Below are 18,825 nucleotides of genomic sequence, written 5' to 3'. Positions count from 1 at the left end.
CCCCAATGCTGCAAGAGAACTCTCTCCAGCGCCGCCTCCATCTTTGTCAGCAACTTCCTCTTCATCCTCTTCTTCCGGTGCAGGTTTCAGACTTCTAGGCCTCAAGCCATGGGCAGAGCAGACTGCCCATACCCATAGACCACGAGAAAATGGCCGCTTACAATACTGTGTAAGCGGCCATTTACTTGTGGCCTGTGGGCATGCGCAGTCTGCTCTGCCCGAGGCTTAGAAGTCTGAAACCTGCACCGGAAGAAGAGGACGCTGCTAACGAAGATGGAGGCAGCGCTGAGACGACCCCAGTGTTGCGAGAGAACTCATATGCATACCAATCAAAACCTGTCTATGGCAGTGGTACCCAATACGTCCATCGCGATGTACCGGTCGATCGTGTGAACCGCTCTCCTTGCGCTGGTTCAGACGTCTATGTTTCAGCGTAGGTGGCGTCATTTCGTATGTATTTTCGTATATACTTTCGTAAGTATCCCCAAAGTATACTACCAAAGACTGAGAACTTTATGTTTGTTTGTTTTATAATAGGCTGCTACCTGCTGGAGTATTCCCAGCAGGTAGCGGCCTACTTATCAACCTCCCCGGACCTGTTCACTGCTGACCTGTTTCCACCCCCCAAATTCTCCCACATACTAAAATAAAAATGGTATAAAACTACAGCTGTGTATCGTAAAAAAAAAAAAGACACAAAAACTATCCAAATAACAGATATATTGGAGTTAGAAACAACATCTACTAAAAACCTGAAAACGTTTCTGGTCATGAACAAGGAAAAATGACCTGGTATTGAATCAATATACAAACTTAGACTAGGTTGGAGACTCTGCCGCAGACTGTCTAAATTCGGCAGAGAGAAAAGTCCTGCACATATAAAACTGGCGGAAAACTGGCAGACACCCAGTGAACTCCATTATAGTCTATGGAGTCCACGGATAAATGGTTTTTGTTAATGGACAAGCTCCCAGGCTCTCGGGTCCTTATGTGGATTTGAAGGAAGGAGAGCCCAAGGCTAGTGTGACTGTAACATACCAGTCCTGGGTCTAGGACTCATCTCTAGTGGCTCTGGGAGATGCGCATTGAGGCGATAAATCATGCATAACCCCCAATACGGGGACAGAAGTTTTATTTTCTGCTAGGAAAATTCACATGTATACTATAGGCTTTTCTCTGCATACATATCTGTGCTGTGTGTGTGTGTGTATATATATATATATATATATGTGTGTGTTCAAACAAATAGGCTGCAGATCAAATTTATAACCCATGAATAAAAATAAAAAATGAAGACTAAAAAGACTGATAACAAGGAGCAAGAGACTTCAGGTCAGACTCTTCCATACTGCATGCCACACACTACACTGCCAATTGCCTAATAACAAACAGCCTGCTAGTTGTTATTCCAGCTGCCACTATATACAGACAAGACATGGAGCTGGCACTGCCAGGTACTCTGCCTGCACTGCCCCTTCTCCTGCTCACCATTGTACCACACCGCCAATGCTGCACGATCCTCTCACACTGTCATGTATACTACCAAAGACTGAGCCCTGCGTCCTCCAGTCAAGAAGGAAACTGTGCTCACTCTTCTGTGGCTCAGGAGCGCCCTCTATCTGCTGGATGACTTATTACAAGCACAAGTCACACAGCCTTATAATAATATATAGATAGATGTGGAAAGGTTAACCTAAACTTTTCATTGGTTTTTGTTGTCTTCTGTGATAACCTATCATCACATTACAGCTGTTTAACCAAGTTCAGGTCAACTCTGCTACATTTGTATATTGATAGGATATGCCATTACTTGGGATACTATGAGAAAGAAATCCCCCTCACAACAGTGAATAATGGTCGTGTGATGTTCCTTCTTTTTTTTTTAAAGGACATCACACGGCAACGTTAAATCCGATGCAAGTGAATAGGGACTATTTACATAAACGTTATCCGTAAGGTCAGTTGTAACAGACCGTCAAAATATAGGCCATCTCCTATTTTTGACCAATGGATGTGATGTCACTTCCTGAGAAAGCAGCCATAATTTGGAGTCCTGCATAACCCCTTTAAGTATCAATCCTGCCCTGTCCTATCAATGTACTCAGCCAACAGCTATGCTCTCCAACTCTGCCATGAATATGCTCCATGGGTCAGCATAGGCACTACCGCAGTTACATATTCAACTGTATTCACACTAGAATTTCATCAGATTCTACTAACGCGTACTGTGAGCTCCCAACATGTAGCTAACTTGTATGGTGATCTTAGACTGTCGGCTATTGGAAGTTATAAAAAATATTGGTAGGAATAAGTCCTCTTTTGGGTTCAAGACTGAAGCAAGCAGATACTGCTACCTCTCAACTCCATTCGCTTACATTTCGCATTGTGCGGCAATTTAAAAAAAAAGCGCCAAAGAGGAAGCAGTCGGTGTGCCATGCAATATTTGGAAGCATGTTAACCCCTACATAAAAGTTATATAATGCACCCCAGGACAATAACCAATTAACTATTTGATGAAAGTTCCATTTCAATGTCATTCATGACTTCTTAGTGCAAAGATGATCTTCTCTGGGGGTAAATGCCTTTTGGCTGAACACAAGACTGTGGTTTGCAGTTAGACAGCTTTGTTGGGGCAGAGAATGCCCCATATAGCCCAGTTTTTTTGGTTGCAAAACCCATACAAATCTATCCAGCCTTGTAGAATATAAACCAATGCCTATTTTGGCTTGTTCGGCTCTTATATTTTACTTGCTTCAAGGTACAAAAAGAAAAAACTAATTGCAGTTAATTCTCACTAGGTTAGTACAGTCCGGACACAAGACGCCAAGCCTCATGCTTTCCCCCTTAGTGCTTCCTCCCCTCCAATTGTGTTACTTGGTCCAAGAGACATGGTGGTTCTCTCCCTATGGAGTGACAATATCCCCTCAAACTTGGTCCAAGAGAGGGAGGGATTACCTGGAGCTGTGGTGTTATAAACATTACAGAGAACCTTGTGCCGAGTAAATGTGCCTGAATTTCTCACCTTGGCACCGATGCTGGAGGTTACTGACCCCTGATATTATTTAGGATTTGTTGCCATGATAAATAACATCTATAGTCCTACTGAGGTTAGGATGCTAGGCTGAATACCCTATCACCATGTCAAAAGCTACTGGATGCCATCTATCAGTCAGAAGAAAACTGTAATTTTTTAAAATTATTTGGTAAAATGAGCTACCGATTCAGGGTTCTCAAAATCAGTGGTTCTCACCCTTTGGTACGTGTATACCGGGGGTATGCTGTGCAGTATTAGGGGATACACCCTATGGCTAGGAATCACTGCCGCAGAAGAAGTGGATTTAGTGAGCGCTGTTTCGGAGACCCCTGTGGAGCTAGTGCCACCTAAACCACCCATTATCTATCTTCAAATACTGAGGCACAGTTGCCAAGCAGAGCAATGCGTTAGAAGATGTCAGATAAGTGTTAAAGGGGTGGGTGTCTTCTATAGCAGCCAGTAGTCTGCGCTGAACAGATATGTAATTACAAATCTCCTATTGACAAGTAAACCCAATTTCCCACTCATGAAAATAAAAGTAAATTTAACTTTTAATACTACAATGGGGTCTGCCAGATATCAGCCCAAAAAGGCGAAAAAATATGGAGAGAAAAGCCCTGCTTGGAGGACTTTTCTCTCTGCATTTTTAAAGCGAAATGGGGAATGGAATTCCCAAGCAGAGAACAGGTGCAGATGTAAACCTAGCCAAGTTTCCAGGGGCACCGACCTTGCAATGCTTGTACTTCTAAACATCCATGGGGCGAATATGAGGTGCAGGGGGATATTTGAGAATATGCTACTATTACTTAGTATTAAATATGACTATTCTTCACATAAAACAGAGAGGGAGGATGGGGATAGATCACTGCCATCCTATTATTAGAGTGTAGTGATGTAAGGGCCCCTTCACACAGAGTTTACGCTCCGTATATTCTGCACATTTTACACGTGTAAAAATACATGTGTAAAATATAGTTAGCCATTGAGTTCAATGGCTTTTTCGTATAACGTGCGTCTCTTTGCGCGCGCAAAAAGACGCATTATACAAACATGGCATTGAACTCAATGGCTAACTACATTTTACACATGTATTTTTACACATGTAAAATGTACAGAATACACAGAGCGTAAACTCTGTGTTAAAGGGCACCAAGATAGTTATAACTATAGGCAACAGTTTTTATCTAAAATCTCCGACTTACTGCTTCATGTTCTGATCTTAATTTTATGATTTGAATGATACAAAAGGATGGTATCTATACATTACTCAGAACAAAATTCATAGAAATGTACCAAATATAAACCCCTCAATTAAACCTTGTAAGGCTAAAGTAACTATTTTTCAATCCAGCATGCTTCACTTTGAAGTAGTTTTTGGCCAAGATCCCCTTAATCTGACAGATCCCCCAGAATTTTAATACCCCCTACATTTCCATAATGGACAAATTTAATATGTCTCGATAAAGGTGTAACAGGGATATAATGAGCATTTTTACCTACAAGCATTGCATTATTTTCCAGAAATGAATACACAGCTGAAAAATGAAAATCGTAATTTTACCAGAAATACCCAATTTCTGTGTTCAATATGCTATGCCCAGTTCGTTTCAGAAAGGAATGCTCCAAAAGCTGTGAACGCATTGCGGTTCTTTCCATAGCGCTTTTAAGAGAAAGTTCAGAGTTTTCCTCTGCGGACTCTTAACATTATATCTACGGGAAAGCCGCAGGCGTTGCCGTAGATATAATTGACATGCTGCAATTTGCAAAGCCACAACGGCTTTGCAAATCGCAGTGTGTCCGCGCTGCGATCTTTTCCGCAAAGCGGGGATGGGATTCGCATGTACAACACCGCGATTTTTCCCCACAGCTGAGATGCTGCAGGCAAATCGCGGCATTTCTGTCCCGTGGGGCCACGGCTTTAGGGTGGTTTCACAGAGTTACACTCCGCTCAGACACGTGTCAAAGTGACCGCTGTAAAACAGAATCCCATAGACTTCAGTGTGTGCCGGTCTTATGCACGCTACACAGTGAAATCAATGGGAGGCTTTTAAACCCATTGATTTCAATGTGTAGCGCAGGTAAGACCGGCACACACTGAAGTCTATGGGATTCTGTTTTACAGCGGTCACATTGACACGCGTTTACATGTCTGAATGAGCGGAGCGTAACTCCGTGTGAAAGCAGCCTTAGGCTGAGGCCCCATGTTGAAGAAACACAGCTTTGTTGCAGATTTTGCCACAGTTTTCTTAGCCTTGAGTGGATTGAGCATCAGGTAGAAGTATTACAACTTCATATACTGCTACTACTACTCATTCTAGTAATTGATTGTAAGCTCTTGCGAGCAGAGCCCTCAGTCCCATTGTGTGAAATGACATTCTTTGTTATATATCTGTCTGTATTTGAACCCTACAAATTGTACAGCACTGCGGAATATGTTGGCGCTAATAAAAATTATATTAATATAAAACACAGGAGACCAAAAATTTTAATATGTTATTTAATTCTCAACAAAAGTCAAAAATAAGCAGGGGACAAAAGGAGCTTATTTGAGCTTCTTCTTGGGGCGCAGATTGTTGGTATGGCCACACTTCTTCTTGCGGCAGTTCACAGCACGTGGATGAAGACGAGCATAGCACCTGGAATATAACAGAAGTAATTAGACAAAAGCATGCTAATGACAAGGTTACAAGCTACCTTTAAGACTTTATAGTGCCAATGAGAGATATTAACCATAAATGACAATAAGAAACCTTTTCTCAGAGGACTCAAAGCTCAGAGAGAGTTGTGAAGAAGGGGAGTCAGTGGCTGCCATACAGCCAATCTTCCCAAACACCCGTGCTGGCTAAACAAACACATACAATCCTGTGGACTGCAGCAGTCAATGTAAACCATCAATAATGGCTTGAAGTCATTGGTAAATTTTATTTTATAGATAAAATAAAGTTCCCACTTAAAATCTAAGATGAGTGATAAGGGTCCCCTTCTGTATCAACAGCTGTTCCTGCCTCTAAGTAACAGTGTACAGAGAACAGGCTGTGTAACACGTAGGGGAAATAAGGGTATTAGAGTTATCTCTTTGGCGTTATAAAACATATGAAAGTCTCCATTAAAAGGAAGTTTATAACACCCGGCTAGCAGCGATATCTACATTTCCATAGATATCACTAGTTGAAAATATGGTCAGGATTAGGATATTTATATCATTATGAAGCATATTAAATTAATACCCTAACAGACTTTTCAACCAGTAATCTCTGGAAATAACAGCACTGCATCTAGTCTTTCATATGACACCATAAGGCTGGGGTCACCCCTGTGCCTGTATTTTGTTTAGGGACTCTGTCCCCCAAACCTGATTAAAAAAAATGTCCACAAGCAGGACTTTTCTGTTTTTTTTTTGTTTTTTGTTTGTTTGTTTTTTTTTTTTTTTTTGGGGGGGGGGGGGAAATCCAGCAGTCCCCATTATAGTCTATGGGTTTGTACGTTACAATTTTTTCTTTTTCAGCTGGTTAGGTATCCATTCTTTGGGTCCTCAAGCGGACCCGAAGACCGAAAACCCAGGCGCAGGTGTGAACCTAGTAAGTTTTATAATGTCGAAGATATAACTGAAGTGACAATCCCCAACTCTCATTTTCTGTATATTTTACACATCCCGTACTACAACCCTGTATTCCATACACAGCAACATTCGGCAAGAAGCAGAAACCAGTCAATACAGAAACAAGGGAAAGAATAAAAATGCAGGATTTTACAGAAAGGAGACAATTTGTTAATACAGTATATTACAAAGTGTAATACTGACAGAAAATACTGACAAAATAAAGTTGTCCAAGAGTTTATATCTGCTTTGAATGAACAGAAAACATTTTAAACCAAGTACAACATTTAGTCCTTCGGACTTGGACTGGTCCACTGAAGTGAATAGATTCATTGCAGTGTATGCTGGTTATTACAAATATATCCCCAGTGAAAATCTCAGGGTGCGGCTAAATCTAGTGAAACAAGGCTTTAGGGAAGAACCAGCATAAGTGCCATTTTATAAAGGAAACTGTTAGGCTGAACTCTCACGTGGTTTTTTGGTCCGGATTTTGACGCCTCAGAATCCAGTCCAAAAAACCCTGTGTAAATTCAGTCTAAGGCCAGGGCCCCATGGGCCAGAGACGCTACGATCTGCCCGCGGTGGGGGAAAAAAAAAAAAAAAAATTTTATATATCAGCGTTATACAGTATCAGCAAAGTGGATGGGATTCACGGGAATCCCATGCCCACTTTGTGTTAAAATCCGCAGTGCAAACATGCTGTGATTTCCAAAACTGACGTGGTTTTGGAAATTGCAGCATGTTAATTATATCTACGGAAACGCCAACAGATTTCCCGTAGATATAATGGTAACAAAGTCCATGGAGGAAAACTCAACTTTCAGCTTAACCACTTCCGGACCGCCCATAGACTATATACATCCGGGAAGTGGTTGCCTAGTTCTGCCAGGACGTACCTGTACGTCCAAGTCAGAACACAGCAACTGCACGGAGATCGAGCAGCTGCTTTCACTAGGAGCCGGCTGTAACTTCAGCCGGAGCTCCCAGAGAGAAGACAGGGCAGATTTATTACCTCCCCTGCCTTCTTGATCGCTGTGTATACAGCACTCAATGAGCGCTGTATACACCGCTATGGACGCTGCCATAATTCAGCTGCCCTCTGACCCGGCGGACACGTGATCCAGCGGGAGCAGAGTCTTGCAAAAGCTGCTGGGTCCTACAGGACTCAGATCAGCTCTGCATACTGTGTATACAGCGTGCAGGAGGCTGGATTCCTCCTGTATCTGAGGTTAAATGTAGCAGCCCCAGTTATAGGAGAAATCAGCCTCAAATACAAAAAAAAAAAAGTGATCAGATGTCCCCAAAGGTCTCTTATGACTTTATGGGGACACAATCTGGAAAAAAAAACTAAAAATAAAAAAGTTTAAAAATGTAAAAAAAAAAAAAAAAAAAAAAAAAATACGCTAATAAAACGCCGTTATTAAAAGTTATAGCCCCACCCCCGACGACACCATACAAAATAAAAATTACCGTAACGGAGAGGAAAAACTATATTATGAAGTTTTTCAGTGACACTTATTAAATTTAAATAAAAAAAACATTGAAAACCAGACACAATTTCCCTCCTATTTTGTTTATATTTTCCCAGATATAAAAAAAAATTAACACACATTCGAAAATAAAGATAACAAAAATAAAGCACTATGTGCCCCCGAAAAAAAGACGCAAAAATTAGTTGACTGAGACATACGGGAAAAATGTTACAGCCCTCAAAACCGCACATACAAAATAAACCTAAAATGTGTCTGGTCCTGGACCACAAATTGGCCCGGTACTGAAGTGGTTAAAGGGATTCTACCACTAAAACACATTTTTTTCTAGTTACCACGTCGGAATAGCCTTTAAAAAGGCTATTCGTCTCTTACCTGTGGAAGTGCTCTCCGCCGCGCCGTTCGTTCAAAATACCGGTATGCTAATTAGTTCTCTCGCAGCGATGGGGGCGTCCCCATTGCAGCTCGAAAACCGACCGCAGCGCCGCCTCTCTGGTCTTCGGTGTCCTCCCCTTGCTTCTTCAGCGTCTATCGGACGCCTGCGCAGTATGCTCTGTTCGGCGAAGATTGCCGAACGTACTGCGCATGCGCGAAATTGCGGTGCCCGCACTATGGCTGGGACCACAATTTCGCGCATGCGCAGTATGTTCGGCAATCTTCGCCGAACAGAGCGTACTGCGCAGGCGTACGACAGTACGCTGAAGAAGCAAGGGGAGGACACCGAAGACCAGAGAGGCGGCGCTGCGGTCGGTTTTCGAGCTGCAATGGGGACGCCCCCATCGCTGCGAGAGAACTAATTAGCATACCGGTACAAACCGGTATTTTGAACGAACGGCGCGGCGGAGAGCGCTTCCACAGGTAAGAGACGAATAGCCTTTTTAAAGGCTATTCCGACGTGTTAACTAGAAAAAAAAATGTGTTTTAGTGGTAGAATCCCTTTAAAGAGCTGTGGGAAGAACCGCGGTTCCCGCAGCAGTTGTTCCCACAGCACTTTGGCACCACATTTCCGGCCCATGGGGCCTTAAGTGACACTCTCTCCCCCTCCCCCCCCAAAAAAAAGTGCAGCAGGGGCCACAAGGTGGCTCAGTGGTTAGCACTGCAGCCTTGCAGCACTGGAGTCCTGGTGTTCAAATCCCGCCAAGGGCAAAAAAAAAAAAAAACATCTGCAAGGAGTTTGTATGTTCTCCCTGTGTTTGCATGGATTTCCATCCCATATTCCAAAGACATACTGATAGGGAAAAATGTACATTGTGAACTCTATCTGGGGTTCACAATCTACATTTAAAAAAAAAAAAAAAAAAAAAAAAGTGCAGCATCAAGGAATAATCAATCCTTCTGATGCTGAAAAGTTAGCAGCTTCTAAAAACCTTAGCTTAATATATTGAAGTTTGCCTTAACTAGTCACAGGGTGCGGGGAACAGCTTTATCTGGTTAGTTATAAAGCTAAATAACCTTTACGGGTTTTTTGGGAGTCCATGTGAAAACAATTCAATAATTTTTTGCTTTTTTTTTCCACCATTCACTCCGCATTAAAATTGACATGGCACCTTTGTCTGGCAAGTCATTACGATTAAGGCTATACCATATTTATACTAGTTTTTATTACGTTTTACCACCTCTACAAATAAAACGTCACTACCTGGGGGTCACCATATTGTAATGCCCATAATTAACTGTATTGTTGACAGATCTGTCAAAGAAAGATGTACTTTTTATTTGTACCAATGTTTGGCATGTATGACTTTTTTTGGGGGAAAAGTCTCAATATAGAGACTTGTCTTTTTAGAGTAATCCTGACACCAAGATTGTTCAACCCACACCACTTCACCTTATGTCAAATTACAACTAAATAAAGAATTAGAGCAGTAGAGGTCTTACTTGCGGCAAATCATCTTATCACAATTGTACTTCTGGGCAAGTTGGCGGAGAGAAGGCTCAATGATACCACCACGAAGACGCAGCACCAAGTGCAAGGTTGACTCTGAAAAAGACAACATGTTAATTTGCAACAGGTTTAACTATTCCAATTCATTTAACAGCAGTTAACATGCAATACTAAGGAACAATTCTGTATTGACCTCTTGAATGTGTTTGCCTCACCTTTCTGAATGTTGTAGTCAGACAAGGTACGTCCATCTTCAAGCTGCTTGCCAGCAAAGATCAGACGCTGCTGGTCAGGTGGGATACCTAAGGGAACAAAATTTATAGAATATAAAACATATAAAAAAAAAACAAAAAAAAAAAAAACACTATTGAGAAAAGCTTTAAAACAGATTCAAGCAGACTGGTACATCTGACAGGCTCCCTCACCTTCCTTGTCCTGAATCTTAGCCTTCACATTTTCAATAGTATCACTGGGCTCAACCTCAAGTGTGATGGTTTTCCCAGTAAGGGTCTTTACAAAAATTTGCATCTTGACACCTTCCCGTTTCCTGAAAGGAGTGAAAACATTAAAATCCAAGGATAGGTAAACAGCAAAGCTATGCAAATATTCAATTCATTCCCCCCCCCCCTGCTTTAGGGCCCCTTCACACAGCATAAGCACACTGCTCATTTAGACACGTATAAACGTGTCCAAGTGCGGCGCTGCAAAATAGAGCCCATTGATTTCAATGGGAAGCACACGTATATCGGCATATATACGCACGCTTCCCATTGAACTCAATGGGCTCTGTTTTGGAGCACCGCGCTCGGACACGTGTATACGTGTCTAAATGAGCAGCGCGCTTACGCCGTGTGAAGGGGCCCTTAGTCCTCCATTTTGAATTGGGCAGTGGCCAGGCAGCATGAGCACAACTCCATTCATTCCAATGGGAGTGCCAGAGAGCCCGATTAACCGTAGAGAGTATGGAGTGGTGCACACTGTCTAACCACCACTTTGAGTCCAACTTGGATTGGGAAAACGCCTAATGTTAATGCCACGTTGAAGAATTATCCTAAAGGAGTTTTTTCACCAACGCTTAAAGCACAAGTATATATTTTTTTCAAATTAATCGTGCTGGTAAAGGGAACAAATTTTGCAACATACTTTACTAGAGAAAAGTGCCTGTCTATTACTCCTGTCTTATCCAAGGGATTTTGAGCACAATCAGATAAGTTTCTAATAAAGTCTATAGAGAGAAGTAGTGACACAGATGCGGCCATCATGTCTCTCAGAAAACAGCTCGAGATTCTCCATAACCCAGCTGTGTTCAGAAAGTTGGCTAGTACAGATGCCTTTATTCTTTTATAGAACCCCCTCCCCCCATAGACTAATATTGTAAAGGTCTGGTCAGTAATTAGAGGCAATACATGAATAGGCATTTTCCTTTTCAAATGTAAAATTTCCTGCTCCTTGGATTGATGGGGATTTTTTTTTTAGTTACACTATAACCCCCTATAGATCCCTGTAGTCTGACTCCAGCTCCAAAATATGATGATTTTGAATAATATTAATACTACATGATAAATATACATATGAATTAATTTTTAGTGACTTGTACTAGATTCACATTGGCGTTGCCTCTGTTCTGGTCCATTAAAGGATCAGGAAAAAGGAGAACACGACAGCTAAAATACATGCCAAAAAATAAAGTCATCTGCAAAGGACTTTTTCCCCCCTGTATTTTTCTGAGGTCTGAGAAGTATGAAATGTAAACCCGGCCTTAATGACTCCCATCTTACATATAACCTATTCACTAAGTGCTGAGAAATAGCAGGGAGCACTAACCAGCCTGACAAGAGCACATGTATGTGCAGGACACTGAGAAAGATGCAGGTCTGTCACCATTCTACATCATATCAAAAACCCTCAGCAACATAAGTTTAGCGTGATATAAAGACAGGCCCATGAGAGAAGCCATCAGCGTCTCTGTAATAGAAAATAGCAACCCGCCATGTGGAAATAAGGGGCATTAAGCGGCATTCTGATCACGTTATCTAATCCACATCCGAGGAGAGAGCCAGCCAACTCCAATGAAGTGTCTCCCACAACGGCGTATAGACCCGCTAGGAGTGTATAGAGTCACGTGTATGTGCTATATAGCCCTCAGAAGTAATCTAGCGCTAACTAATGGCCACGTCTTACACGGAGCCACATGCCGGGATCATCTCACAGCAGGCCAGGCCGCCATGTGGATCTCCCACCCCCGCTCGTCTACACGCGGCAGACGCCACACAAGAGTCCCGATTACCCCACGCTGAAGTCAGGCGTCCTTTCCTCACAACTGCGCCCCACTTACAGCACCCCACACCCGCCCAGCCCAAACCACGGCCCCGCACTCCACACATACCCACCCGCACGGCGGCCCGACTAAGGAGAAAAGGACTGGCCGGAACTGGAAGTGACGTTTTCACTCCCCTGACTGTGGGTTGTGCTATATGTGTCATTTGTGTCAGCGGAGCCTGTGGCACCATCTTTATTAAGGGCACGTGACATGAACTGCGACATAGAATGTGGTGAATGAGACTATACCTCAGCTGTACTGGACAGCCATAAGGTCATTGTAACAAACAATCCTGTATACTTCTCCTCCAGGTAGTGATATTAACCCAGACTAAAAGGGGCTGTCCAGTTTCAGCAAATGGTATTGTTTGCATAATGAAAAGCTATACAATTTTCCAATATACTTTCTGTATCAATTTTGCTTGTTGTCATTGATTGTTTAGGAGGCATTCCCAATAGCGCCGCTGTCCGCCCTTTATGAGTCCGTCAACAAGCCAGGCAAAACTGCTTGGGGACGGTTACCTGGTAGTCAGTTTAAAAACCCATTTATTTCAAAGCAAACCGCCAGTGTCCATATGCAGCCTCTCCATCTTGAAACCGCTTTTTTTGTTTTGTTTGTTTGCACGGACACAAAGTCCTACATATCCAACTTTGTGTCCGTGCAAAAAAAAAAAAAAAAGTTTCACAGCGGTTTGCCTTAAAAACCCATTCAAATGAATGCGTTTTATTTTAATCCTTTCCCAACATGGGATTTTTTTCGATTTTAGTTTTTCAATTGTGACTCCCTCCTTCCAAACCTCATAACATTCTTACTTTTCCGCTCCCAGAGCCATATGAGGTCTTAATATTTGCGGGACAAATTTTTCTTCATGATGCCACCAATAATAATTCTGTACAATATACTGGCAGGCTGGAAAAAAATTCAGAATGGGGTGGATTTAAAGAGAAAGTGCATTTGTGCGACTTTCTTATGTGCTTCATTTTTACGGCATTTACTTTGCTGACAAATTTACATGTCACCTGTATTCTATGTTTCGGTATGATTCCGAGGATAACAAATTTACATGGTTTTATTTACATTTTAACCTTTACCAAAACTGCCAAAAATGTTTTTACTAAAAGTTGCCATATACTGACATCCACATAACTTTTTTATACTTCTGTGCACAGAGATGCATAGGATGTCTTTTTTGCGGGACCGGGTGTACCATTTAGTTAGACCATTTTGAGGAATTACTATTGCTTTGATCACTTTTTATTCATTTTTTAATGTAAATTGTGAGCCCCATATATAGAGCTCACAATGCACATTTTCCCTATCAGTATGTCTTTGGAGTATGGGAGGAAATCCACGCAAGCACAGTGAGAACATACAAACTCCTTGCAGATGTTGTCCTTGGCAAGATTCAAACCCAGGACTCCAGTGCTGCAATGCTAACTAGAGATGAGCAAGTAGTATTCGATCGAACACCTCCCCACCATAGATATTCGTGTAAGCGGCCGAACACCAAGGGATTAAATGCATCGAATATACGATGCGCTTAAAGGGGCTCTATCAGCAAAATCATGCTGATAGAGCCCCACATATGCGTGCATAGCCTTTAAAAAGGCTATTCAGGCACTGTAAAAGTTAAATTAAACTAACCCCCCCCCCCCCCCCGGTTTTAAAATAATAACTTAAAAAAGAATGTTCTCTACTTACGGATCGTGCACCCTGGGCGGGCATTCAGGGTGCGCCGTCTTCTTCTTCCCCGCCTCTTCTTCCTCTGACGTCTTCAGGTCCCGTCCTCATCCGGCGCTTGCTCGCGGACACTGATAAAAAAAAAAAAATAGCCCGGGCGCATGCGCAGTGGCCGTAGTAGAAGCCGCGTGCTACTGCGCATGCGCCCGGGCTATTTTTTTTTTATCAGTGTCCGCGAGCAAGCGCCGGAGGAGGACGGGACCCGAAGACGTCAGAGGAAGAAGAGGCGGGGAAGAAGACGGCGCACCCTGAATGCCCGCCCAGGGTGCACGTTCCGTAAGTAGAGAACATTCTTTTTTAAGTTATTTTAAAACGGGGGGGTAGTTTAATTTAACTTTTACAGTGCCTGAATAGCCTTTTTAAAGGCTATTCACGCATATGTGGGGCTCTATCAGCATGATTTTGCTGATAGAGCCCCTTTAACCCCTTGGTGTTAAGCCGCTTACATGAATACCTATGGCGGGGAGGTATTCAATCGAATACTATCCGCTCATCTCTAGTGCTAACCACTGAGCCACCGTGTTGCCCCTTTTTTTTCAAATTTTTATCAAAGGTGAAGCAGTGAAAAAAAAAAAAAACAGCGGCTTGGCACTTTTGATCTTCTTTTCCCGCTACAGTGTTTGCTGTACAGGAAAAATATTTTTATAGATTTGTAGACTAGGCATTTTCAGACACAGGGATACCTGATGTGTTTTAGGTAAATTGTGGGTGATTTGATTTTTTATTATTGGGGTTTTTTTGTTTTTTTTTTTGCATTGCAATTCTTTGCAAAAAACCCAGCAATCCTATTGCAGGCTACATAAAGTAGCCTGCGATAGAATCCATTGAATAACAGGCCAGGGAGCCTTCAGAAGGCTCCCAGCTGTCATGTCGATGGGATTCCAGCCCTGGAACTTTCCCAAGAGCCGCTGTGAACAGACGGATTAATGCCTGCGACCATTGCGGGCCCCAATCGCGGGAATTAGCGCTGGGTGTCTGCTGTCTAAAACAGCAGATACCAGGCGGCTATGGCTGTTGCCATGTATAAACACCCGGCCTCCGCCGGAAGGGGTTAAACTGACCACCGGCAAGCTGTCCAGGGATTTAGGCGGAAACACAAAAGGTGGGCAAGGACCAAGTGAGAACACCGCATTAGATTTTACAGGATGTACCATAAGTAAGTTTATATATGAAGACAGGAAAATAAACACTTTCCCCTTCTTACTACAAGGATATAGCTGCACATTGCAGTCAATGGTTTATTGCAAACAATTAACACAAAATTTCGCTGTTATTTTGAAGTAATTGTATTAATAAACTACAGTAGAATTCATAGTATAAATTACCATAAGACCACAATAACATATGCTTTGTTTTACAAACAGCCATGGTTTGCCAGGGACCCCATGAATATGATCTCCGCACAGAGCATGTGGACAGGAAAGTAGTTTCCCGTCTACATGATTCGTGTAGGTAGGTCGCGGCAAGCACACGGACCCTATGGTAGTCTATGGGATCCATGTGCTGTCACTGCACAGCGCTTGCAATTGCGTTTGGTATTCCGCTCGGGGGGGGTTAGTCCCCATGCAGACTCCCTGAACAGATTACCAAACGCAGATGTGAACAACGGGTAAAGTCACTATGCTAAGACTGACTAGCATAGAGGGGCGGTGTCAGACTCCTGGTGGCCAGGTTTATACCCATGTGTTGTGTCCCCCAATGAAATAAGCAAGAAATAGCTTTTACATTGTCCCTCCACATTGGTGAATTGTAAATCTTGCAGACACTATCCACCTTGGGAGGACAAATAGGGCATTTTGGCAACTAATTTGGCAAGTGTAAATAAATCTTTAAAGAGGACCTTTCACCACCTCCAACAAGCTCCAACTCTTTGTATTATTTAATAGGTGCTGCTCCACTGATTCTGGAACAGTTGGATTTTTTTTTCTCTAGCACCTACCATTCCTGTGCAATAAATCCTGTTAGTATTGGTGCCTACCATGCTATTTAGGCTCTGTACAGTCAGAGCGGTATCAGGTAGGAGCAGACAAGGGATGCAATTCTGTTCTCTGACACTGGCTGTCTCTGGAACTCTAAATCACACCCTCCTGCCCAACATTGCCCCTTCAGACATTACAAAGCTTAAAGAGGACCTTTCACCGATTTGTGCACAGGCAGGCGCTACAGGCGCTGCTGTGGAGAATGATGTACCTGACTGTCAGAAACACCCTTCTGACTGTAAAGTGCTACGGTACCGATAGCTCTTTACCCAGGGCACAGATCGGGAAAGCCGACAGTGTGCTAAATTCAGCGCACTGTCTGCTTTCCAGCAGTATATAGAACTGCCTGTGCCCAAATTAGTGAAAGGTCCTCTTTAAAAGGGGTATTCTCATGATAATAATCATATCTATATTTGTAGATAAGTTAAACATTTTTGCAAATAAGTATTTAAAAATTCTGTAGCATTTTAAAGATTTTCTCCAACTCTCTTACACTAGGTTCACACCTGCATTCGGCACTCCGTTCTGTGCTTTCCATCTTCTACATGCAAGAAGACGGAAAGCACAGACCGGGTCCGGCCGTGAGCGGCGGTGAGCGTTTTATGCTCTCCGCCGCGAAACCGTTTTTTTTTTTTAATCCGGATACAGAGTACTGCATGTCCGACTGTGTCCAGATTAAAAAACCCAGTTTCGCGGTGGAGAGTGTAAAACGCTCACGGCCGGACAGCTTTCTCACCCATTCAAATGAATGGGTGAGAAAGACTCCTGCAGGTTTCCATATCCTGCTCTGTTTTATGCAGGAAACGGAAACCTGCATAACGGACACCTGGGCGCAGGTGTGAACAAGCCCTTAGTGGTGACAGTCTGTTGTCTTGATCAGTTGCCAATGGATATGACCACTAATGCAGAAACTTTCTATGGTCTGGGACTGGTCAGGAACCCAACTATGTTTTCTTTACTATAGCTGGGTTATCAGGCAGAGACACTACAAGTATAAGATAATTCAGGGACAATAAGGAAATCATAGTTGAAAGGTCCTGCATTCATGGCTGTATCCACTGGCAACCAAACAAGACAATCACTTATGACAAGATATTTGGAGAAAAATGTTTAATTACTTTATTTGCAAAAATGTTTAACTTTTAATTATCTACAAACTTAATAGTTAGGATTTCTTTAAAGGGGTATTCCCATGAACACATCAAACACTTTTTTTTCTAGGTACCACGTCGGAATAGCCTTAAGAAAGGCTATTAGTCTCCTACCTTTCGTTGTCTTCTCTGTGCCACCGTTTGCCTACAATCCCAGTTCTTGTCAGTATGCAAATTAGCTCTCTTGCAGCACTGGGGGCGTCCCCAATGCTGCGAAAGAACTCTCTCCAGCGCCGCCTTCATCTTTGTCAGGAGCGTCCTCTTCAGCCTCTTCTTCCGGTGGTGGCTTGTAACTTCTAGGCTTCAGGAAGAGTAGACTGCGCATGCCCACAGGCCACGAGAAAATGGCCGCTTGCACAGTATTGTAAGCCACCATTTTCTTGTAGCCTGTGGGCATGCGCAGTCTGCTCTGCTCAAGGCCCGAGACCTAGAAGTTACAAGCCACCACCAGAAGAAGAGGCTGAAGAGGACGCTGCTGACGAAGATGGAGGCAGCGCTGGAGAGAGTTCTCTCGCAGCATTGGGAACGCCCCCAGTGCTGCATGAGCGCTGGGGCCCGCCCCCAGTGCTGCGAGAGAGCTAATTTGCATACCGACAAGAACCGGGATTTTAGGCGAACGGCGGCACTGAAGACAATGGAAGGTAGGAGACGAATAGCCTTTCTTAAGGCTATTCCGACGTGGTACCTAGAAAAAAAATAGTGTGTGAATGATAGGATCCCTTTAAATAACAAATCTAGCACACATCAGCCTGTTGCTTGGGAATGGTGGGGGCTAGACAAAAAATTTCAAATATGCTTGAATCAGCAGAGCAGTGCCTATTAGCAAATGTTAAGCAGTATTAGTGGAGGTAGGTCCTCTTTAAAAGGGACACTGTCAAATAAATAGTTTCATTGACCTAATATCATTAGATTGATATGGCCTTTATTAGGCATTTGGTTATTTACACTTCATATAAATATAATAGACAATTAAAGTGTTCATGTTCAGACTGAGAGATACGGTCCGGGTAACTGTCGCATATGCTGGACAAGCTGGGGCTCATCGATTTGAGGATTCTCTACATTATATAGGAATATATGATGCTATGAATTACAGCAACAACTACAGTTCTACAGTCTTGAACTTAGACAAAGAGTTGTCAAACCTGGCCAGTCCCTTTAACCCCTGAAAAGACTATGCTACAGGCACTTTGAATCCCTCTCAGTTGTGTTTAGACTGAAAACATCGTGTGAGATGGATGCAATTCCTGGAACAACTGTGTCCTATCTGGACAGAACTTGGTTTTTGATGCTGTGTGTTACTGAATGACCATGGCTTTACTGTTCCATACTATTCTCATGCGGTGATTATGGGACAGTATAGTCTCTTGGCATAGTGTTCAGTCCCCAATAATAGAAGAATGTATAGAAAAATTCTTAAGCACACCATATTCAAAGTGGATCGTAAGCATAAACTGGGATGCAAAGGATTTGCTGTACAGACTCCTGCCAGCGATAATGATGTAAGCCGTGTAATAATTCCAGCACCAACTAGGAAGGATCCATGTATATGAAGGCAAGTATAAAATATAACATTTATTTACATATGAGGAAGGGGCACGTAGTTCTGAAACGCGTAGCCGAGTCAT

At 42.8% G+C, this 18,825-nt stretch overlaps 3 protein-coding genes across 3 annotated transcripts in view; all 3 read right to left on the bottom strand.

Annotated features, from left to right (window-relative positions):
* Positions 1–1,586, bottom strand: part of REX1BD (required for excision 1-B domain containing) — a 38,768-nt gene extending 37,182 nt beyond the window's left edge. Inside the window, exon 1 of the mRNA XM_075282407.1 lies at positions 1,489–1,586. Within this exon, the coding sequence (XP_075138508.1) occupies positions 1,489–1,491 (3 nt within the window). The 5' untranslated portion in view covers positions 1,492–1,586. The remainder of the gene's footprint in view (positions 1–1,488) is intronic.
* SSBP4 (single stranded DNA binding protein 4) overlaps positions 1–18,825 on the bottom strand; it is a 584,851-nt gene that overhangs the window by 7,207 nt on the left and 558,819 nt on the right. The gene's annotated exons all lie outside the window — the stretch shown is intronic.
* On the bottom strand, positions 5,518–12,450 carry UBA52 (ubiquitin A-52 residue ribosomal protein fusion product 1). The gene is made up of 5 exons (XM_075281973.1): positions 12,398–12,450; positions 10,433–10,554; positions 10,223–10,309; positions 10,001–10,103; positions 5,518–5,670 (listed from the first exon to the last, which is right to left on the bottom strand). The coding sequence occupies exons 2-5, from the start codon at positions 10,533–10,535 to the stop codon at positions 5,577–5,579; spliced, it is 387 nt and encodes a 128-aa protein (XP_075138074.1). The 5' UTR covers positions 10,536–10,554; positions 12,398–12,450; the 3' UTR covers positions 5,518–5,576.

This window comes from Leptodactylus fuscus, chromosome 1 (assembly GCF_031893055.1).
Source record: "Leptodactylus fuscus isolate aLepFus1 chromosome 1, aLepFus1.hap2, whole genome shotgun sequence".
NCBI lineage: Eukaryota > Metazoa > Chordata > Amphibia > Anura > Leptodactylidae > Leptodactylus > Leptodactylus fuscus.
Note: the sequence above shows the minus strand (reverse complement) of the source record. Positions and strands in the feature narration are given on the sequence as shown.

Coding starts and splice junctions, on each gene's coding strand:
- UBA52 (XM_075281973.1), bottom strand. CDS start 10,535: ATGCAAATTTTTGTAAAGACCCTTACTGGGAAAACCATCACACTTGAG. Junction 10,310..10,432: donor TAAGATTCAGGACAAGGAAG/GTGAGGGAGCCT, acceptor TTGTTCCCTTAG/GTATCCCACCTGACCAGCAG. Junction 10,104..10,222: donor TGACTACAACATTCAGAAAG/GTGAGGCAAACA, acceptor TGTCTTTTTCAG/AGTCAACCTTGCACTTGGTG.